At 39.2% G+C, this 24,150-nt stretch overlaps 1 protein-coding gene across 3 annotated transcripts in view; it reads left to right on the forward strand.

Annotated features, from left to right (window-relative positions):
* Positions 1-24,150, forward strand: part of LOC133538063 (intersectin-2-like) — a 66,412-nt gene that overhangs the window by 34,658 nt on the left and 7,604 nt on the right. The window contains exons 17-36 of one of the 3 annotated variants that reach the window (XM_061879349.1): positions 3,536-3,675; positions 4,302-4,483; positions 4,573-5,354; positions 5,557-5,678; positions 5,990-6,238; positions 11,261-11,457; positions 11,821-11,876; positions 12,000-12,160; positions 12,236-12,254; positions 13,074-13,195; positions 13,333-13,429; positions 13,571-13,768; positions 16,467-16,588; positions 16,662-16,768; positions 16,841-17,024; positions 21,213-21,308; positions 21,396-21,479; positions 22,378-22,461; positions 22,543-22,605; positions 22,865-23,008. In XM_061879349.1, the coding sequence (XP_061735333.1) occupies positions 3,536-3,675; positions 4,302-4,483; positions 4,573-5,354; positions 5,557-5,678; positions 5,990-6,238; positions 11,261-11,457; positions 11,821-11,876; positions 12,000-12,160; positions 12,236-12,254; positions 13,074-13,195; positions 13,333-13,429; positions 13,571-13,768; positions 16,467-16,588; positions 16,662-16,768; positions 16,841-17,024; positions 21,213-21,308; positions 21,396-21,479; positions 22,378-22,461; positions 22,543-22,605; positions 22,865-23,008 (3,209 nt within the window). The remainder of the gene's footprint in view (positions 1-3,535; positions 3,676-4,301; positions 4,484-4,572; positions 5,355-5,556; positions 5,679-5,989; positions 6,239-11,260; positions 11,458-11,820; positions 11,877-11,999; positions 12,161-12,235; positions 12,255-13,073; positions 13,196-13,332; positions 13,430-13,570; positions 13,769-16,466; positions 16,589-16,661; positions 16,769-16,840; positions 17,025-21,212; positions 21,309-21,395; positions 21,480-22,377; positions 22,462-22,542; positions 22,606-22,864; positions 23,009-24,150) is intronic. The other 2 variants (XM_061879356.1, XM_061879360.1) reach the window with 2 other exon arrangements.

Here is a 24,150-nt window from a genome sequence, read left to right on the forward strand (position 1 = left end):
GTACTTGTAAGAAGTGTAGTTTATACACCGCAATGGAGATGAGGATTGCTGACTTAGAAGTGGATTTGTACTTTCAAGGAACGTTACAGGCTGCACAGCGTAACCACTGTAGCATTGACCATAAACTGAGACTAAAGTTGGTATGGTTACTGTCGATAATTATATCATTATACCCACCTTGTTTACTTTAGCTTGCTGTTCGCATATCCCCTTAAGGCAGTGGTTCTCAAACTTTTTTTGTCATCCCCCACTTTGGACAAGGGGGAGTTTTCAAGACCCACCTGCCCCCATCGCCCCAACAGATCGCTAATGCCAAGTTTAACATTTTCAAATGTATTGAACATCAAGTAACATCAAGTTGTATACCTTCAAACTAAATAACATAAAATAAAATCAAGTTCAATAATAAATAAAATAACTGTGCAGCTGTGGTATAACTTGCATCAAGTTCAATAATAAATAAAATAACTTTCATCAAGTTCAATAATAAATAAAACAATAGTGTTATAACTTGCATCAAGTTCAATAATAAATCAAATAAAAGTGTTATAACTTGCATCAAGTTCAATAATAAATCAAATAACTTGCATCAAGTTCAATAATAAATCAAATAACTTGCATCAAGTTCAATAATAAATAAATTAAAAGTGCCCCTTTTTCGTGTTTTGATAAAATTTACCGCGCTCACAATATCTGTTAAAACCCCATTGAGTTCGGGGCTGAGCTGTCTTGACGCGAGTGCTTCCCGGTGAATGACACAGTGTGTCCAATGCGCATTTGGCGCAACCCTCTTTATTAGAGCCTGCTGCCCGTTTCTTGACCCTGCCATGGTCTGTGCGCCATCGGAGCAAAGGCCCATACAGTTTTCCCATTTAAGGTTGTGTTCTTTGAGGAAACTGTCCATTATCTTGACCAGCTCATCAGCAGTGGCTATATTTTTTATGTATTTGCAAAACAGTAAATCCGCGCACAGTGATTTGCCATTCACAAAGCGGATGTATGCGATGAACAGGCAGTCTTTATTGCTGTCAGTAGCTTCGTCCACTTGTAAAGGAAAACGACTTTATTTTAATTTGTCTACGACAGGGGTCGGCAACCTTTACCACTCAAAGAGCCATTTTGACCCGTTTTACAAATTAAAGAAAACAATGGGAGCCACAAAATTCTTTTGAAATTTAAAATGAAATAACACTGTCTAATCCCCCTCTAATCCCCACAATTTCCCTCTCTGTCTTCATTTTTTTCTCTTTCTATCCCTTGCTGCACAAAATGATAATATAAATACATTTAATAAAGTCAAATTTAAATAAGGCAACAAGATAAGTATCCTACACTTCTCTTCTGTAAAGTAAATGTGAAAAGCCGATATGGGCATCTACATCAACTATATGATTTGCCTGAGAAGCTGGACAGGACAAAAAAATTAAAATATAAAATAAAATAAAACAATTAAACAAAAAATGAAATAACACTGCATATAAAGTTTTCTTTTTGCTTTGTGCTATGTATAACTTAACTATGATGGGTTACGTTTATGAAATCAATGAACGACTGCAGAAAAAATGAAATAAAATGTCTGCATGCAACAAAACGTTTTAACTCCGAAAAAGACGTCGGGTTGAAGGTTAAGTAAAATACTTAATGTCTATTTAAGTCCTCCTTTTAGTAATGTAAAAAAAAACAGCCAAACTTAAATTATTCACTAACTGAGAACTAAAAATGCAGTAAAATGTATATTTCCCTGAACAATTAAAAAATGTGAATATATGCAAAATTATAGGAAATTAAAATATTTATCATACGTGGTCAATGTGATTTCTACTCCTGAACCACAGAGCAAAGCGTCTCCACATCGGGGCTGTATGACGTCACCTTTATCTTCGCACAGGATTATAAACTCTCATCTGAGGCGTGTGCGATGCTTGTTTTCAATAAAGTTCATGTTGGAGAACACCTGCTCACATGCGTATGTGGATCCAAAGATCGACAGGACTCCAAGTGCATACTTTTTCATGTTCACATAAAAGTCCGGGATAGCGTTCCAAGTTTCGAACACAAGTTTGTCTGGTTTGGGGAGGTTTTCAATATCACACTATTTGTGATTCTGAGCAAGAACGGCCTTCTGGCGTGAAACATCTTCAAAGTCCGCTGTCAGGCGCTTTAATTTGGACACCCACATGTCTTTGACGGAGACGCGCGCGGCCGTGGGCGTGTCCCGAGGTTTGACAAGCAGGATGACAAGCTGAGCTTGCCGTGACAAGCTGAGCCGCATCAGAGTGATCAAAGAGTCGCATGCAGCTGCGGAGCCGCCGGTTGCCTACCCCTGGTCTACGAGTTGTTCCTCAAGATCACTTGCAATGTCGCATATACGTCTCGCAACTGTGTCGCTTGACAGTAGGACAGCTTTTAATTTTGCTGCGCTTGTCTCGTCAAGCATGACTGACACCATGTCTATTGCAGCGGGGAGAATCAGCTGCTCAGCAATTGTGTGCTTTTTTGCATTGAGCAATTCTGTATGCAACTCTATATGAAGCCAATTTATCCATTTTGTGTAATTGTGGTCATCAGTCTGCTACCCATCCGCGCAAAAGTGTTTTCCGCTCAGCTCCGCCCCCATTAGTTACTGTTGCGTCTGTCAAACTTTCGCTCCTACCTAGAAATTTAAAGTCTACCGGAAAAATAAGTAATTTACATTAATTTGTATAGCGGATTTCACAGACAGAATCACAAAGTGATTTACAGTTTTTAAAACGGGGTTGTAAAAAAAAAATCTAAGAATAAAAAAATAAAAAAAATAAAAGTGAAATTTCCTCCCGTTTCTCGCGCCCCACCTGTCATGTCTCTATTCCCCACCAGTGGGGCGCGCCCCACACTTTGAGAAACGCTGCCTTAAGGTGTGTTGTGTAGCATGTTTAGTTATTTCTCTTCCTCCAGTGATAATGGTACATGTAAGAAGTGTAGTTTATACACCGCAATGGAGGTGAGGATTGCTGACTTAGAAGTGGATTTGTAGTTTCAAGGAACGCTAGCCGTTAGCTCTTTTGCCCGTTAGCAAGAATGCTACATTGCATTGAGGAAGTGGTCCTTTTGCTTGTTGCTGTCAAATTTGTGGGTCACAGCTCGAATGTGTCGTTATCACGATGTAACGATAGTGTTGGCAAAATTTATATAATTTATATTGTCTATATCTCACAATCCTTACTAATTGTGCCTGACAACAATTTTTCTTTATTAACATATTCATAGCTAAATGAGGTTCGACAAAAGCTACCCTTTAAAAACAGTAGTTTAAAGAGTTGGTCTGATATCTTTACTTACACAAATAAAATAGATCCACAGAAAAATACAATTATTTAAAATATTTCTTTTAGGCAGGATACAAATAGGTATTTAACACTTTTGAACTGATATTTTAGTTACACTATTAGCCAACGGGAAGAGTTGTAGTTAAGTAAAATTTCAGTTGACAGCACTGTCAATGCCGCAGAAGGAATATAACTAACTTCTCTTTACTTCTCACTGTGTTTCAATATAGATTCAGCCATATCCACTCTGAAGCTCAGCGTTACGGAGAGGAAGGGGGCATGCATAAAACTAAAAGGTCAGCTGGACGCCCTTGAGAAAGAAACTGCTGTCAAACTGGAAGAGCTGGACCGGTATAACAGAGGCATGCAGGTAGAATAGAGCACTATCAGAAAAGCTAGTTAAAAAAAAAATCACATGATGCAGTGACTCACTGTCTCTGTGTAGGTGTCACAGTGACTCATGCTATACAGTATCAGACCTTGATAGGTGTACATGTACATCACTCATTTTGATATAGTTCTAAATTGATTAATGATAGGATATGGGAATACTTGTTGTCCCACTTTAATAGCAATTCTGATTGGCTGTTCAAGTCATTTGTTGCTTCTTTTTTTTTTTTTAACGCATATTTTGCTATATTTAACCATTGTTTCTTTTTTTGCATCTTTCTCCTTTTTTCTGCATCTTTCGTCTCTCTCGCACATCTCTCTCATAACTTTACAGCATGTGTATGCTAATGATGCTTTGCTTCGGGCTGTCATCTCTCTATTGGTCTGCCTCCGTAACCTATTCTACCTGCTTAAGGTTTTCATTCTCCTTGTTGTCCTAATCTTAGCTTCACTCTAGTTTTGTATATGATTTGTCCCTTGGCTTTTACCTCCTCAACTTAAGCTTATTTCTCTCCTCTATGAACGTCTTGTTTGCTTTGCTTTGTATACTGAACCTGTGGTAGTCACGTGTTTCTCAATAAAACGTTTTTTTTGTGTGGATGTCAGGAACTTAGAGTGAGCCAGCAGAAGCAGCAGGCTGCACTTGAGAAACTGCGAGGCCTTAAGGAAGACAAAAAGCATGAGCTTGTTCGGAGAAAGCAGGAGGAGGAAGAGCGACGTAAGAGAGAAGAAGAGAGGAAAAGGCAAGAGGAGGAAAGGAAGCTTAGGGAGGAGGAAGAAGCTCAAAGGTTTGTGACGCTTTCCAACATGTTTTCAGTGGAAAAACTTCTAAATCGGAAGTATGATCCTTCTAAGTGTTTTTGCATCTCATTGGCAGGCGTATCAAGTTAGAACAGGAGCGCCAGCGGCAGGAGAAGCTTAGGAAAGATGAAGAGGAGCGTCAGAGGAGGCTACATGAGGAACGAGAGGCCAAAAAAAGAGAGGAGGAAGAGAAAGAGAGGCAGGCTCTCATCCAGGCGGCCAAGTTGGAGGCTGAACGAGAGTTAAGGGCAAAACAGGAGGCGGAAAGGAAGAAAAGGGAAGAAGAGGAGCGACAGAGGCAAGCGGAGAGACGAAGGCAGGAGGAGGAGAGAAGGAAGCTGGAGGAGGAAAGGAGGCAGTTGGAGGAAGAGAGGAGGAAGCTGGAGGAGGACCGCCGACAGGAGGAGAAGAGAAAGAAAGAAGTAGAGGAGGAGCGACAGAGGCGGGAGGAAGAGAGGAAGAGGCAGGAGGAGGAGCGCAGAAGACAGAGAGAGCAGGAGGAGGAGCGCATAAGACAGAGGGAGCAGGAGGCGGAGGAAAGGCGAAGACAAAGAGCTGCAGAGGCAGCCGTCCGAGATGCGGAGGAGAAAAAGAAGAGAGAGCAGCAGCAGGAGTTGGAGCACCGAAGGCGGGAAGATGAAATGAGAAATCTTCAGCAGAGGCAGCAAGACGATGATAGTAGGCGGCGTGAAGAGGAGAGAAAAAGAGCAGAAGAGAATAGGAAGAGAGAGGAAGAGGAGAGGAGGAAAGCAGAGGAGGAAAAGAAGAGAAAGGAGCAGCATTCACACAGTGGAGGAAGCAAGATTGACATTCAGGGGAAGCTCAACTCTTTGCTCAAAGGACTGGAAGAGAGGAAAGGTAAGAAAATGTAGTACTGGCGTGCTCATTTACTGAGGTGCCCGTGAGCAAGATAGTTCAATTTTAAATATTGCTCAATTGGTGTTTGAAAATGGCCCTTTGCTTCAGTGTGGCATTATGTTGTGTGCATGTAGTGTTATGCTTGATATGAAAACAAAGAGGACGTAAATTTAAAACTCTTATTCCTGATGTGTGACTGTAGGCAAGCAACCCAGGGCCTCGCAACACCGGAAGTCTGCATCTCTCACACCGTTCAAGGCGCTCTATCCATTCACTGCACGTAACCATGAGGAGCTCACCTTTAACGCAGATGACATCATTGAGGTACCTATCAAATATGCTTTACAAGTGACTAGGAATTTGTATGATTCAATCTTAAAGGTCTACTACAGGTTCAAAATGTGCGTGTTTGTAAGAGTATCTGGGATTTCAAAATACAATAGTATCTTTCTTTGATTTTGAAGTGAAATGTTTCTTACGCTTTTTATTTTTCAACCTGTTGAAGAACTATACAATTACAATTGGATGGTGTCCGGTGGATTACCTTGTAGTCCTATACAACCATTATTTTTTTAAATTTTATCATAGCCCATTTTATTTCCGCACTTCACTTTTGTTCAAACTTCTTCCGTCAGGTGGATGAGACAGCTGGGCCGGAGGAGGGCTGGTTGTACGGAAGCAGGCTGGGTCAGATAGGTTGGTTCCCAGAGAGCTATGTGGAAAGAGTGTCTGCATCCAACTCGGCAGTTGCTGCAACTCCTCCAAAATTACCCATCCAGTCGCAGCTCTCCAATGCGCTGGAGGCAGCAAAGGCAGGGTCGACTAAATCTGCCTTCACCCCAACACACTCCCCAAACCTCGGCCCCTCTGACACACAGGGACAGGTAAGACAATGGGGGGGAAAACAAACCTTCTATTTATTTGACAAGCTGACCACTATTCTGTATTTACATTTAGTACCATGTGTACAATGTCATTGTTTGTGTTTTAAAAATGACATACTATGTGTCTGTTATTATTTCAAAATAGGGATGTTCAGATCAGGAATTTATACTGCAAATTCTAATACTGATCATCCGTGAGTGCGATCGGCCAGTATCATTACTGATACGGATTACATCTATTAACCGCAAATTTAAAATGTATTTATGGTGTGCTATTGACATTTAAACAATATCAGCACAATAATTAAACTAGTTCCTTATTATCTTTTATTACATTGGTTTGCGCAAAACAAATAAATAGACAATAACTAAACAAAATCGAAAACCACTATCCATTGAAATAATTGGAACCCTCATTTATGTACACACACACACAACATTGACGGTATTTATATGTGTGGAATGGTTTTAACCAGGGGTGCCCATTACATCAATCACAAGCTACCAGTCGATTGAGGACCATGTGTCAGTCGATTGCGAGCCTGGCATTAAAAAAATAGGCCATAAAAATTTGCGACCAGAAATCTTCAATGTGACGTCACTTGATTGACATTCGCAGCACCTGAGGATCTTGTTAGATGCCGTCAAAAGCCTAAAGACCAACCGCACAGTTCCGGTTTTCACAATAAAAGTACTGCTCCATCCTGCCTGTGCTAACAAAATAAGAGTCTCCTAAAGATAGCACACAGAAGCTAGCAACTTACGGAGTTTATAAAGTGTATGAAAACGAATATGGAAGCTGGACAAATAAGATGCCATAAACCAACCACTTTCATGTGGTATTGGACAGAAAGGAGGACTTTTTTTTCCTCCACAATGTAAATTAGAAAATGTGGAAGTTTTTAGTACTACTGTGAATCCTGTCTGATTCCAATCAATGTGAGTCATCAGAATCAGATAATACAACGGCTTATATTCTTGTCTTCATGAAAGAAAGGAATCTACATGTTATGGTTATGGTTTGAGTTTATTTAACACATGCATACAATTACAACATCATGCATGTGTTAAACGTGCTTGTATTTTCAGTAACCACCTTTTAACATGTTAACAAAAAACATATTTTTCATAAACAAATGAACTGATTATAGAAATATGTATATTTACATATGAATACAATATATAAATATAAAATATATATGTGTGCGTGTGCGTGTGTGTGTGTGTGTGTGTGTGTGTGTTGACACACACGAAGATGAGGTAGATCACCTCGACTTGGTCATTTGAAAAGTAGCTCGCCTGCTGAAAAAATGTGGGTAACCCTGGTTTAGGAAAATAACAAAAACACTGTGTAAGCATATGCCAGTTTAAGAAACATTAAAAACACACAAACAACTTAATTAAAGCAAAAGCAAGCTATTAATAGATCATCACAATTTGAATTGAGTCCAAAAAGGAGTAGGAAGAAGCAGAAGTTTTTCCAGTCCTACCACCGCTTACTCTCCACTGCTTAGCATAATGATCTCACTCATTATCTCCTGCCCGCCCATTCATTCACTCACCCATCCTCCCATTCATTCTCTAGGCCAGTGGTTCTCAAATGGGGGTACGCGTACCCCTGGGGGTACTTGAAGGTATGCCGAGGGGTACGTGAGATTTTTTAGAAATATTCTAAAAATAGCAACAATGCAAAAATCCTTTATGAATACCGTATTTCCTTGAATTGCCGCCGGGGCGCTAATTAATTTAAAACCTCTTCTCACTCCTGCACTTACCAAAGGCATGCGGTAAAAGTAAGCATTCGCTAATTATTTTAAAACCTCTTCTCAATCCGGCACTTACCAAAGGCATGCAGTAAAAATTTGTGTGTGATGTAAGCTTGGACCTTAAATCCTACTGAATAGCTCTTAATCTTCTTCCCTTTATGCGTTTTTAAATTACCGGTATTGAAATCAGCCTCCTCCATTTTGAAAATGATGGCAGGGGAAGTGTCACTCGTGACGTCACAAGTTTGACCAGGCGGTAATACTAAGCATGTGCTAATTATTTTTGCGAAGCGAGTTTGACCCAGCAGTAATTCAAGGCAGGCGCATACTATATGCCCTGCTGCAATTCAAGGAAATACGGTATATGTATTAGGGGTGTGGGAAAAATCGATTTGAATACGAATCGCGATTCTCACGTTGTGCGATTCAGATTCGATTCTCTTTTTTTTTTTAATTGATTTTTTATTTTATTTATTTATTTATTTATTTTATTTTTTTATCAATCTAACAAAAGGATACACAGCAGTACCATAACAATGCAATCCAATTCCAAAACCAAACCTGACCCAGCAACACTCAGAACTGCAATAAACAGAGCAATTGAAAAGGGGCACAAACACGACACAGAACAAACCAAAAGTAGTTAAACAAAAATGAACATTATCAACAACAGTATCAATATTAGTTATAATTTTAGCATAGCAGTGATTAAAAATCCCTCATTGACATTAACATCAGACATTTATAGAAATAATAAAACAAAGAACAATAGTGTCACAGTGGCTTACACTTGTATCGCGTCTCATAAGCTTGACAACACACTGTGTCCAATGTTTTCACAAAGATAAAATAAGTCGTATTTTGGGTTTGTTTAATAGTTAAAACAAATTTACATTATTGCAATCAGTTGATAAAACATTGTCCTTTACAATTATAAAAGCTTTTTTTTTTAAATCTAGTACTCTGCTAGCATGTCAGCAGACTGGGGTAGATCCTACTGAAATCATATGTATTGAATGAATACAGAATTGTTCTGAATCGGAAAAATATCGTTTTTGAATCGAGAATCGCGTTGAATCGAAAAAATCGAGATATAATCGAATCGCGACCCCAAGAATTGATATTGAATCGAATCGTAGAACACCCAAATATTCGCAGCCCTAATATGTATTGAATAATACTTGAACAAAATATGAATGTAAGTTCATAAACTGTGAAAAGAACTGCAACAATGCAATATTCAGTGTTAAAAAGCTAGTGTTTTGTGGACATGTTCCAAAAATATCGATGTTAAAGATTTCTTTTTTTGTGAAGAAATGTTTAGAATTAAGTTTGTGAATCCAAATGGATTTCTATTACAATCCCCAAAGAGGGCACTTTAAGTAGATGATTACTTCTATGTGTAGAAATCTTTATTTATAATGTAATCACTTGTTTATTTTTCAACAAGTTTTTAGTTATTTTTAGTTATTTTTTTCCAAATAGTTCAAGAAAGACCACTATCAATCAATCAATCAATGTTTATTTATATAGCCCCAAATCACAAATGTCTCGAAGGACTGCACAAACCACTACGACTACAAATGAGCAATATTTTGCACTTCTATACAATTTAATAAATCAGAAACTGATGACATAGTGCTGTATTTTACTGCTTTATCTTTTTTTTTTCAACCAAAAATGTTTTGCTCTGATTAGGGGGTAATTGAAGTAAAAAAATGTTCACAGGGGGTACATCACTGACAAAAGGTTGAGAACCACTGCTCTAGGCCAGTGAACCTCAAACTGTGGTATGTGTGCCACTAGTGATGTATGGGCTCCATCAGGTGGTATGCCAAATGATCACTTAATTCTGTATTCAAACACAGTATTACTGTTCAAATTCTGTGTAAAGTTACAGTGGCCAAAAATGAATATACTTGTTAAAAAAAACATCTGCCTTGTTTTTAATGAATTTTCATGCCTACTACGCTACTGCATTGTAATGTTGGTCAATATGGTGGTACTTGTAGAGCCAAGTGTTTTCTGAGGTGGTACTTTGTGAAAAATGTTTGACATACAGTGCTCGAGGCAATGTAAACCATTTTGTCTTAATCTCGCTAACAGTTCCAAGATGAGGAAAAAAGAAACAAATGAATACAATAACACTAATACCAGATAACCATTAGCGAACACTTATCTCACCCTCTGTGTATCTATGAATTCCAATAATAGCATTTTTATAACTTTTCTTAACTTTTCTTTCAAATGATTACAAACAGTACCTGATAACGTATCAAGCTCTTAAAATAGGACAGGGATGGGATCGATTAAGCTCTGCTTCTTTCCACTCCTTCAACTTGTTCAACTGTTTAAATTTGGTCTTTTCTGACTTATAAATGTTGTTATAATGTTTGATACTCGTGTTAAAAAAAAAAAGCTTCAAAGCGTCAACTCATAAGGTTCATGCGTTTTGGCGTAAGCTTGCACGTTGTAGTTTTGGATGCCTCTGTTCTCATGGTTTTCAGTCTGGCTATGACGTGACATCACTGTGAGGTGGATGTTCTTATTTGGACATTCGGTCAAGCTCTCAGCCATAGAGAGAGGAGGAGCTCCTCCCCTTCTGCTACAGGCTATAAGAAAACACAAAAAATTGTAAGATAAAGTATTTTTTTAATGAAATCATGGCACGTGCTTAATAACGTGTGACATGCAGTGACATAAATGGTGCCAAAAATCCGCTTTTTTATCTAGAGGAGAATGTACAGGTGTACGTACAGTTTTGACCGGGTGAATGTCTATATTGTTATGGCGTTTATTTTTGACCATGTAAAAGAAACCTAGCGGCTATAGACTTCAAGATATATATTTCAACAGTCTACGTTTAAAAGGTAATTATAGTACTTTTGGAGAGGGTGGGGCATGGTTTTATTTGGAATCTAGTAACACCTTCACAACAGACAGCTTGCAAACAGACTAACAAATTGGTTTATAAATATGACCGGAGCAAAATTTGGGCAAATTTTATACCAAACATATCCAATACATATAATCTAGACCTCTATGAACTATTTTAGATGTAGATTGAAATCATCATAGGCCCCCTGTAAGTGTGTGTGTGCGTGTGCGTGTGTGCGTGTGCTATGCTGTACAGTTTTCGTAACATGATTCAAATACAATAGTATTGAGAGGGATAAGCAGTAGAAAATGGATGGGTAGATGTATTTTATTGTATTGCTTGACCGAGATATTTATTTTCTTGTTTTTTCTCTATCAGCGAGTGGTAGGGAACCTGCTGGCACAGGCTTTGTGCTCCTGGACAGGAAAGACAGACAACCATCTCAACTTCAATAAAGACGATGTCATACAAGTGCTGGAAAAACAGGAGAATTGGTGGCTAGGAGAGCTCAATCGAGAACAAGGCTGGTTCCCTAAGTCCTATGTGACACTGCTGGGTGAAGAGGAGGGTTCCGAGTACGTCTTACCTACACACACACACACACACACACATATTAACACAAAGGCACAACTTGCCTTAGAAGAAAGGGTTTAGTTTCTACACTGTTATTTAATGGGGAGCTGTAATTACCTCTATGTAAGGCAACTGTTCATCTTATTCATTTAGTTGTGCACATAAAAGCTTAGTTAAGCCATAACATCCATCCATTTTTCTGCCTCTTATCTGAGTCAGGGTCGTGTGGATGTAATTTTGACATGTGCAATTCTAGCACAAGACGATAACATTGGCACTTATTTCGCTGTGCAAAGCCTGTTTTGCACTGATGACAGGGTATTTTAAGTAAACAAGTCTATTAATGGTTGTCTATGTGTCTATAGCATTAAAAGCTCCTCCTCCAATGCTTTGGACCTGAGTGACAGCCAGCAGCTTGAAGGTGAATACTTGTCCTTAACTCTTCAATATGGTCTTACCCTTAATTCATTTATCGTTGCATTAGTCATACTCTAGTTATAGCCTGATTGCTGGTTTCATGATTTCCATCACTTTTGCGGTCTAGAGTATGTGGCGTTGTACACATACGAGTCTCCAGAACCTGCAGATCTAACATTCAGAGAGGGTGATGTGGTCTTGGTGATCAAGAAGAATGGAGAGTGGTGGAACGGTACGACCGGTAATCGCACGGGTGTCTTCCCCAGCAACTATGTCAAACCTAAGGAGGTAAGAAACCAAGCCACTTAAACTTGAAATAAATACACATTGATTAATTAAAAGCATGTTATTTGTGTTTTTCAGACAAGCACGAAAAAGCCAGGTCAGTATCAACAGATTGTTTGCCATAACCGGTGTTCGGAAAAAAATTTTGAAAAGTAATTAATTATAGGAAAATACTAACATAATTACTCTTCAATAAATGTAATTAATTATTAGGGAAAGTATTTAATGCGTTACTTTAAAAACAATTTTTTAATATATGGGATATGGAGTTAAAAGACATTTCATGAGAGCGGAGTGTGTTTGTGTGGCTGCGTGTGTGTAATTGTGTTTCTTTAAAAGGCGGTACCTGTTGCTAATTGTAGTCAGTGAGCGCTCAGCTGTGTTTGTTAACTTAAAAACGGCAGTTTCCCGGCAGTGAAAGCAGGTCTGTTGAATCTTATCCCTGGATTATTTGACCTCTGGTTAATAGGGAGATTGAATGTGTTTCCATGGCTGTCATATCTTCTTGTCCACAAACATGGTATTGTAGGATAGCAAGCTTGTCACTTCAATCATCGATTTGTTGTTCAATATTCCCTCGTAATAGTAGTGTGTATGTGTGCGTGTATTACAGGTTGTTTGCTGTGAGATGTAGTTATCTATTTGATAGCAAGTTCATTTTGGTGTATTAGTGGTTATTGCTTTCATTGGTTAACAGATACTTGCTGCATTGAACTTGCTCTTCTTCTGACAGTCATGTTGACATACAACTACATCAAAAGTAGCGTGCCACATTACATCAAGTGTATCGGTAACTGCGTTGTAATGTACCTAAAGGTAATTATTAAATTACTCGCTACTAGTAAAAGTAACGTTGTTGGTAATAATAGTCATTTTTCCACTTTTTTGTACTTAAATGTGTATGTTTCTTACACAGAAATTGCTAAAGTGACAAAAGCTCATTCATCCTCCGGACCTGGGCAGCTGAACCTCGAAAATGGTCAACTCATCGTCATCCTTAATAAGAACACGTCAGGCTGGTGGCTGGGAGAACTGCAGGTCAGTGCTCAACCATTTCCTCCAGTTTGCAGTAATAATCTGTTTGTGAACAGTAAATGGCAGTAAAGGGTTTACAGTTTGTATATGTTTGTTGTGTATTAGAAGGTTTCCTGTATTTATATGTGTTTCTACACCAGGCCCGTGGTAAAAAGCGTCAGAAGGGCTGGTTTCCTCCTTCACATGTCCAGATATTAGGGTCCAATAGTGGCAAATCCACACCAACAGTCCAGTCAGGTAAAACATAATGATTCTAAAAATCTAAATACACTACAGAAATAGCAAAATAGGATTGCTTCCCATTTTTAAGCTTCTGGATCAGTAATAGATTGGCTTCATTCAAAAAGTAGGTAAATATGACCGTGTCCTCTTGTACAGCAGTTTGTCAGGTGATCGCCTTATACGACTACACAGCCGCCAACAAGGATGAGCTAAGCTTCTCAGCGAACCAGCTGATCAACGTCCTCGACAAGAATGACCCCGACTGGTGGAGGGGAGAGGCCAATGGAGTCACCGGCTTGTTCCCCACCAATTATATTAGGATGACCGCGGCAGACGTTGACCCTAGTCAGCAGTGTAAGTAAAACGCTAACTGAATCATTAGTTACCAGTACATAAAGGTGAAGTTGGCCTTTGGGAGCTGTACTATCATAAACGTTGCATTAAATATACTTCCTTGTTTATGCCATTTTGCTCGGCACATACATTAATGCATTGCTAAAGACTAAAGAGTATATGTTGCTAAATCTAACCAATTAAAAATATTTGTCTTTACAAACAAGCAGTAGTTCACCTCTTTCTTGTACAGTGGAATCTCTGAGGTCCAGGATGCAGGCCAACCTCTAATTTTCTCAAATCAAATTTAAACTTTACAGGGAATGTTTAATTTAATTGTTAAAGTCAACAAAAATCTACAAATTGTATACTTGTCCATTTGTGGTGATTGGCAGACACTGTGACAAACGTGCAGAGGGAGGATTACTGCTTGTGCTTAGAAGGCAAGTCACTTAATATAAACGTGGACCACTTAGACTTTCTGTTATATTAACCATATTGTGCTGAGCAGCCTGGACAGAGACTTATAGTATGTATCCATTTACCGTTCGTTCGGTGGTCGTCAATACATTTTTCTTTTTTTCTGTGGTGGCATCCAAAAATTGCATATATAGCCCAAAAAAAGCACACTTGCGGAGTTAGTCCAATATTTGCTCACTGAGCTGAAGTCTCACACTGCCTTTTGCAGAGGTCATGAGTCATAGCGGTGGTTCGAAATGCCAAAATTTATAATGTCCTTCATATCAATCTCCATTTTGTACTGTCTGCTCGGGCATTGGTCCTTAGAGGTTCCACTGTACTATACCTAACAGAGATTGAAGAACAAGATATTAAGATAATCCCTTATAGTCCCACAGTGGGGAAACACACATTGATGACACAGCGTCAGGAGCAACTCTGGGTTCAGTATCTTCCTCAAGGATACCTCCAGAGGTCTTGGGGAGAGCCGGAATCTTCCTATTGCTAGATGGCCACTCTGCCCCTTCTGCCATGCCGCTCAACAACTGATAAGTTAAGAAGTGTTTGTTTGTTTTGTCATGAATGCAAAAGACCGCATACTAGGGAATTATATTGAATCTCTGTCAAAACTGGAGAGGTTTTCCACATTAATCTCTGTGGTTGATTTCACCAGCTACCTGCTGACAGTCTCACCTTGTTTTCCTCTTTCTCCTCATGTTCTACATACCTGCCCTTCCACCTGCTCACCCTCTTGTCTCCTTTTAGGGCAGTAGAACGTGATCTTCCCTTTCTTTCTGTCCTGCCGACTCCACAGAGACCCACTTTTTTTGCTCTCTGATCTAAAGTTGTAGTGTTTGGACTGGGCTGCCCCACACAATCTCCTCATGTTGTAGTCTCACTGTGAGTACTCTTGATTGAACAAAACATGCCTTTTCTAACATGAGAGTTAGACAGTGGGTCTCTTCTTTAAGCTTTCCTTTTGTTCTTGTTCTGATCTTTTCCACCCAACGTGCTTCCTTCTTGCTTAACTTCCGTTACTTTTCCAGGAGTTCTCAATTTGTTTTGCAAAAATGCATCTTTAAAAAACTTTTGCCACCTTTGACCACATTTTGCCTAATTTTAAGTGCCTTTTCAGATTATCCTCACAGAGCACCAAGTGGTTTGCCGGCAAATGACAGCCATTTTTTTTTTTTAATGACAGCAGTTTAAAAACGCAAATTACTCTACTCAAGCTTTAGCGATATGTTTTGTCTAGTGTGCCACCATGCTGTGCTATTGCTGGAGAGGGGACTATTTCTACTTACAAATTACAATTTCTGAATGATTGAAGCTCAATGTACCACAGGCTCTACTCAGATTTGAAGCACAAAGCAGCAAGAAAGCAGTGTACAATGCACTCCATGATCACTTCATGTTAGCAAAGCACAACTTTCTATGGTGATGTGTATTTATTTTGTTTTGATTCTGCCTTAAAACATTAAAGATTTGTTGAATTTCACACCTAACGTGTTCTTCTTTTGTATTCTCCCGATGCCCGTGGTGGTTGGTAGTCGCATGTGTGAAGATGTGTCTGTTGTCAACACATTGAATGATTAGGATGAGTAGATAAGTCTGACTGACTCAGTAACCTTCAACTCAGTTTATTAAAAATTAACATGTTCCACCACTGGTTGATATATTAATGTTGTTGAAACTTGTTTCTAAATAACAATTTTGTAAAAAAAAAACTTAATTTCCCCATAGTGATATTAAAATTATTAACTTCTTCTATGCATGCCACATAGAACTAAAGAAATGCTAATCTTCCTCTTCCTGTTTTGGTAGAAACAGAAACTTTTAATCTGACACCTCAGCAACAAAATAATGACAGCCGAGCCAGAAGGTGAAAGACAAAAACTGTGACTTACTTTAAGACAGGGACCAAGGAAAATACTTATAGGGGATGACGTTAGAGAGCAGATTTCACTTTTTAAACCTCTGGGACGAGGTAGACAATGAGCGTGAATCCGGAGAAGCAGGGCTGAGAACTGTGATGGAGTGCCAGTCAGTAAATTTGGGTCACTCACACGTGTTAAGTCTGGCATCAGGTAAGCATGTTCACATAGTAATTCCACTTCTTTTGACTCCCATTTTTCTTAACAGGGTTTTTTTTACTCAAATATTCAACAGTAGAAATGCTCACAAAGCTTATTTTGTATTTGTGTTTGACATGAAAAATACCCCCGTCTTGTGTGTGTTTATGTGTGTTGCTCTTCTGCAGGGTGTGCAAACCTGACAATCCTGAACTCATTGAGCCCGCTAGAGAAGAAAAGGCAGGGTTACATCCATGAGCTGTTACAGACTGAAGAGAGATATGTGGAGGACTTGCAGACAGTGGTTGAGGTCAGCACTCACATTAAGGAGTTTACTGGGTCAAGTATGACAGCATGACAAACAACTGAGGTACTGCTTTTAGGTTTTCTATAAGCCCATGTCGGAATCTGGACCACTAACAGAGGCAGAGTTGAAAATGATCTTTGTCAACTGGAAAGAACTGATGACCTGCAACCAGAAGTTTCTCAAGTAAGTGTCGCTTCTCTTAGAATGGATGTTAATATGTGCATCTTTACATATTGGATTAAATGGTGCTTGCAGGGCGTTGGCTGCTCGAAAAAAGAGTGGTGGTGAGAACATGCCGGTGCAGATGGTGGGAGATATTTTGGCCGCCGAGTTGCCCCTCATGCAGCCGTACATCCTCTTCTGCTCGTCTCAGATTAATGGAGCTGCGCTGCTGCAGACGCGTACCGACAATGAGCCTGAATTGAAGGCTGTCCTCAAGGTAAGCCTCCTGATATTTAAAATGCAATAGTACCTTGACTTGGGTTTGTGTCGTAGCTCTCAACTCAAAACACTTGTATTTCAAATCTGTGCTGCCCATTAAAATGACTTCAAATCAACTTAATTGGTGCTTTGCCCCCTTTAGAATACCACAATTTTAACATGTAACATGCCTTTAAAAAAAACTAACTTTTAGATTAAAAATATTGTATCAGAACAATGCAATAGAATGCACTACCACTAACTGCAATAGAAGTATGAAGTAATGTAAGAATTTACAGCATTTACCCTTGAGAGTGAACTTCTATTGTGCCTCCTTCCAGCTGCTTCTCCTTCAAACACACCATAAGCAGCTTTTCCATATTTTCATGAATAAATGTTTGCCCTCTTAGATATAATTGTAAAATTCTTAGCTTGCGTTATCGACTCATTCTGCTTGAGTATGGTGAGGAATAGCAATGCTGCGCTCCAACTGCTTTACCAAGTCACGATTTTGATGATTTCTTTCTTTAATTTAGTGCCTTTCATCCATTTCTTATCAGAACTGTACTGAACACTCACTTTCTTCCCTCCTATACTTGGAAAATCTAAGTTATGTCAATCTTTATCTATAAGCTAATGCTAGATGTTTTGGTTGGATCTTAATGGGTTCACTGTGACATTTACTGCGCCAAATGATAGCGGGGATGCTAGTAACTCAAATTTTTGTTTGCAACTTAAAGCATAACAATTAGCCGAGAGACAACTCTTTTATCAAAACACTTTTAAGTTTAGGTACCACTCTATGTTTAGTATTGTATTTTCTACAATGCTTAATTGTTTTTTGGGTTTTTTTGCATAATTTATTTTACAAACGTGATTGCACCCCTCAGTTAACATTTTATCATATCCTCTCAAAGGGCAATACTGATATTGAACTTGTATAAGACTTAGAGTAGTCAGTGTACAGCTTGTGTAACAGTATACATTTACTCTACACTGAAATTAAGTTAACAGACACCGCCATTATTTTCTCATTAGCTGGCAACACAAGTGACTATACCTTACTGTGAACATGTCCAAAGTGTCAATATTTAGTGTGAGCATCACTGTTATGTGGCACTGCCTTAATCCTCTATGGTATTGAATTCACCAGAGCTGCAGGCACGCAGGGATCATCACAGTTAGGGATGGCCATTGTTTACATTTCGACCGATGCTAGTACTAAATCGGTCCTTTAAAAAATGGTGCCGGTGGCCAAATCGGTTCTTAAAAAATGGAAAACATGAAAAATTCTGTATAAAAAAAAACAACAATGTCTTTTAATTTTTATGGAATTTTTTGACATACAGGTTGAACAGAATAGTAATCAAAATATTTCAGTGATATAAATTAAATGACCGCTAAGTAACACATTCAATAATAAGAATTAAAAAATTGTCATTATTATTGCAATAATCCAGATTATTGAAAGGGTGCAAAAAAGTGACTAAATTATTATCTGTAATGTTTGATGCTCAAAATTCCCCGCGATGCTGAACACAACTTCCCTCGCCTTAATGGTCATTGGTGCTTAATAAGGAAGTGCTTTTGTGGCTGCTGGCTAGGCTAGCGCTGTGGGGCTGACGGTGTTATTAGGGCATGTTGAGGTTGGCGATAAAGTTTAAAAAGAGAGTCGGACTCTGTTTCCGTTGGGACTTTTAAGAATGTTACTTGCACAATTTCACCGCCAAGTACATGTTGCAAGGGGATGAGTCTGCATTCATTAAGCACTTGAACAAGGCACCGATAGCTTCTTCTATTTCCGGTCCAGTTATTACTATGTAAAGCAGCACCAATACCATCATGGAACCAGGTTTTGGTCCCAGTACCTATTCACACAGTGCAGTACATGTTGGAATTCATGTTTCCTTCAATGAACCACAGCTATTTAGTGCTGGGAGCACTCGTGTAGCCCTACACCATGACACTTCCACCACCAGACCTGACTGTAGGCAAGACACAATAATCTTGGTGCTCACTTGTGTTGATATTATGGCCATTTACAAAATAATGACTGCTCACCTGTCTTGTTATTATATCCATTTACACAATAATGACTGGGCGTTGACTCATTTTCAGTGGATAGTAAATCAATCATGTCATATCACAGGTGTCAAACTCAAGGCCCAAGGGCCACATATGGCCCTCCACATTAGTTAATGCATATAAGAATACACTTCATATTTCTTGATAAATATAGTTAAATTTTGACAGGAAAAAGAAATACTCAATATAGCTACTGTTATTCTGAAAGGGGCCGTTTGTAACTTTCACAGTAACACTTTCCAAAGCAAAAAATATAACAAGAACACCATTGGTTAGCTTGTGTTACCATTAGTGGTTTCACAGAACATATTTGTGTGAAAAAGGGTCTATATTTTTCACAATTACTAAATTTGTGTGGTAATTTTTTTGAGAGGCCCAAATAAAATGATTGGGTTTACGGCGGTCACTCACCCAGTCTCGCCAACACGTACACGCAGAGAGTGCGTGCACACATACAAAAGCAGTCCAAGAAAAGCAACCAACAATTTGCTGTTATGTTGTTGTTATGATAGAATATACATTCAATGAAAGCAAACACTAACTATGCAAATCGCTATTATTAGCCAACAACATCTATAGCTATTGCCGGTGCATGTGTTACGGACATAAGTAGTTACCTCATTACGTTTCAGAAGCCGGAAGAGGGATACGCTGTCTAAAATACACTGGAAAGTTGGCGCCCTGCATGTAGACAGTGACAAATTAAAAATGGAAACAAATACATCTGTCAGTTCGTCCGCGCAGTGCTTAAGCACACAGCCTAGAACGCCATCAGGTCTAGCTGCTTTCCTTGGGTTGATGTTACGCAAGGTGAGTCTTACTTCATGCTGGCTGAGAACTATGGCCGTGTAGTGGGGGGAGAGGGGGGGCAGTGCTGAGTCTGTGTTTTCTTGTGGAGAGCAGAGACTGCAGTGGAGCAGACAGTCACGACTACGCCAGAGTCCTGGTCGGAACAGTGGCCAGAGGAAGGGCTGGACTAGGAACTATCACCCTCCCCCGGAGGCAACTAGTCCAGAATGATGTGAGAGCAGTTGTGGACAGATCAAGCAGAGCAGTGGGAATGAGACAGCAAGGTGCCTGGACAAGATGGGAGCAAGTTGCGGCGAGGAAGATTTTGTGGACTGAACTCTGGCAGGCAGAGCCATACCGCATCATTTTTTTGGTTCAGGCCGTCTAGGATGTACTTCCCAGCCCATCCAACCTGCCCTGCTGGGGTTTGGCTGATACACCAGCATGCCCTCTATGCCAGAGAAAGGGGACACTCAAGCACATACTGAGTTGCTGCCCAAAAAGTGCTCAAGACCATTGCAGAGAGCATCTGTTGTGCCATCGCATCTGTTGTGCCATCGCCAACTGTCGAACGTAAAAACCCATGAAGATAGCACTCAACTTCATCAGAGCCGGGGAGTAGCCAATAACAACATCAAGAGCAACATCAGGGCTTCTCAACACTGCACAGGACTGGCAGCTGTCAGTGGATTTGGGCAGTCAACTCAAGTTTCCTCAGCATGTCGTTAAGAGCACCCTCAGACCTGATATGTCAGAGGCAAAAAAAAAAGTTTGAGCTCACTGTGCCGTGGGAGGCGCGAATGGAGGAGGCCTTTGAGCGGAAGAGGGAGAAGTATGACAGCCTAGTCAGCGACTGCCACAGATAAGGCTGGAAGGCTAGGCGCCTGCCTGTGGAAGTAGGGTGCAGAGGCTATGCTGGACAGTCTTTTTGCAGAGCCTACACTGCACTCGGCATCACAGGAGAGAGAAGAAGGAGAAGGCCCATCCACATCAAATAGGAGGCTGCAGAGAAAGCCTCTAGGTGGCTCTGGATAAAGAGGGCAGATGTGTGGTTTAGTGCTGCTGGGGCACAAGCTGAGGCGTCATGAACCTCAGCTGGGCCGCTTGAGAGAGGGTGTATGATTTCGAATGGCCTGAAACACCCAATGAACTCAGGAAAATCACTGAAGATGTGCCCCAGTTTTGCATCAGAAGATGTATCGGTACCAAAAAATAAATATAAAAACTTTTTTTTTAGGCTTTTAAAATCTCATAACTTGACTTAACTCTAGGTGGAGTTGTTTGCTCATAGCATGGTGTAATGTGTTTTTCCCTCTTTTCTGTAATTTATCAGAAAATTGCCACAGACAGGTGTAAAGGGATGCCGCTGTCCAGCTTCCTACTGAAACCCATGCAGAGGATCACACGCTACCCGCTGCTCATCAAAAATGTACAGTACATATATGTTCTGCTGCATCTAATTGTGCCCAATAAGAACCAAATCACTCTGATTATTATTTGTATTTTTCATATGTAGATCTTGGAGTGCACTGCAGAGGGGCATGCTGACAGAGATCCTTTGAAAGAAGCTCTGGAGAGGGCAGAGGAGCTCTGTCAACAGGTGTGCAGTAACATAAAAAACATTCATACATGTATTTAGTATTTCCTAAAAATGTAATTACCGTATTTTTCGGATTATAAATCGCTCCGGAGTATACGTCGCACTGTCCGAAAATGCATAATAAAGAAGGAAAAAAAACATATACGTCGCACTGGAGTATAAGTCGCATTTTTTGGGGAAATTTATTTGATAAAATCCAACACCAAGAATAGACATTTGAAAGGCAAATTAAAATGAATAAATAAAGAATAGTGAACAACAGGCGGAATAAGTGTACGTTATATGACGCATAAATAACCAACGGAGAAGGTGCCTGGTATGTTAACGTAACATATTACGGTAAGAGTCATTCAAAAAACTATAACATATAGAACATGCTATACGTTTATCAAACAATCTGTCACTCATAATCGATAAATCCGATGAAATGTTCTTCCTCGATGTCGCTTCTAAACAACTCTGCCAACTCCAAAGGTATGCGCCGCTTCCTCTTGTCGTTTTCTGCTGCATATTTCACTACGTCCAGCTTGTAATCTGCAGTACATGATTTCCTTCTCGGTGCCATTTTTGTTCAGCCCTTCTCAGTTTTTATAAGTTACCACCAACGTTGAAATTATCCATTTTAATAGCTACGGCAGTAGCATACAGTAGTTAGCATCCCATAACCCACAATGCACTTCTGCCATGTCCCTCCCCCGCCAAATTCTTATTGGTTGACGTGTGTGTGACGATTGCTGACATTTTCTTCGTCTCTTCCACTAATGAGATAAATAATATTTAATAATTTACGGTAATGTGTTAATTTCACACTTAATACGGTATATCACAAGTTTCTTTGTCTCGTTTTCTTTCGATGTTTAACTTGTCAATTATATCTCTTAATGGCACGCTAAACCAGGTGAATGAAGGAGTGAGAGATAAGGAGAACTCAGACAAGTTGGAGTGGATTCAGAACCATGTCCATTGTGATGGTGCTGCTGAGGTATTCCGACATGTTAACTGTAATTGTACAACTGATATTGTTGAAAAAGGGCTCTTATGATAGTTTTTGTTTTTTTAACAGAATATCGTTTTTAACTCGATCACCAACTGTATGGGCCCCAGAAAGCTGCTTCATAGTGGCAAAGTGAGTATTTGTCATGTTTCTATGGCTGGATGATGTTAGGATAGTGATTATGCTTTTTTGAAGTCTTATGTCTTAGTCCATATTAGTAGTATTAGTAGTCAAGTATTTCAATGACCCAAAAAGTTTTTTCGCCATGAAGTCTGGTTCAGGAATAAGCCAGTTAAGGAGCTGATCTGTTTTAGATAGTTTTTTTTTTACCTGTTTTTGTTTGGATGGTAGGTTTCATCGTTAGTTTTCTATTGTTTGTTTATTTTGCAAGATGTACAAGGCAAAGAGCAACAAAGAACTCTGGGCCTTCCTCTTCAATGACTTCCTGCTCTTGACTCACAAGCAGTTCACCTCGTCTGGCATTGATAAGCTTTTTGGCACCAAGAACCACATACAGCTCAAAATGTACAAGCTGGTAAGACAGTAAATGTTTGCTTGTAAGTAACATTGTTTACAAAAGGTAAACATGCTAGACCAGTGGTTCTTTAACTTTTTTCACCAAGTACCACCTCCGAAAACATTTGGCTCTCCAATTACCACCATAATGACCAACAATAGCTTAATTATTTATTTTGAAAAAATAGAGGTTTTATTTAACAAGTATATTTAATATTGTAGCCACTGAACATTACACACAATTTGAACAGTAACGTTGTGTTTGAATATTTAAGTAAGTAGTTTTTTGGCATACCACTTGTGGTACATGTGCAACAGTTTGAGAATCACTGTGCTAGATTATAGGCTACTAAGGGGTAGCAGCTACACAACAGCTAAACATACAATAGCACACAAACTAGATGGAAATAATTACAATATTTGTGTTGTCTAAAACACATTTGTCAATGTAAACATGTATAAAATCATTATAGTTGCATATCACTTTAAGATACAAAGTCTCTAAGGCAGAAGAGTACAAGAATGTATCTAGTAACAGACATGTCTGCATTATTCAACTTCCTGCGTCATGCCCTTAAGTTAATGAAATATTTTGACCACTTAGTCTTGCCAAATACACAAATTAACACTCCACTTAAAAATATAAATCTGTCATGCAAGTCTTTTACATACCTACTATTGTTCTCTCAGTAATTTTATTTGATTAAATGAGAACTGTATTTTAATTTTATTTTGTAGCCTAGTAACCAGGAGTGTGACGATTTGTTTTAACAGCGATTACATTTTATATTGGAGGTTGTGGATACAATTGAGGGACAATCTCATTTTTTGAGAAAGATTCGAGGCGAAACGATTCATTTTGTTGAAATCGATTCAGTAAAGGCTTAGCAAAAAAAAACCCAATATGTTTCTGTGAAATGATAACATACTGGACACTAGACACTGCTGGTGAAGTTTCTAGTATTCCTGTTATTTTTTGTAAGGGAATTATGTCTGAATGAATTATGGAGACAAACAAGCAAGTAAACAACAATTAATGGCCAATGCATTCAAATCTTTTTTGAATAAATTGCAACCAAGACTTTTGGTTGAAGTAACAAGATGAAACCTTTTGAACATTAACACAATTTTCGATTCAAGTACCAGTAACCAACATTTTAA

The sequence above is a fragment of the Nerophis ophidion genome, linkage group LG02, assembly GCF_033978795.1.
Source record: "Nerophis ophidion isolate RoL-2023_Sa linkage group LG02, RoL_Noph_v1.0, whole genome shotgun sequence".
Classification (NCBI taxonomy): domain Eukaryota; kingdom Metazoa; phylum Chordata; class Actinopteri; order Syngnathiformes; family Syngnathidae; genus Nerophis; species Nerophis ophidion.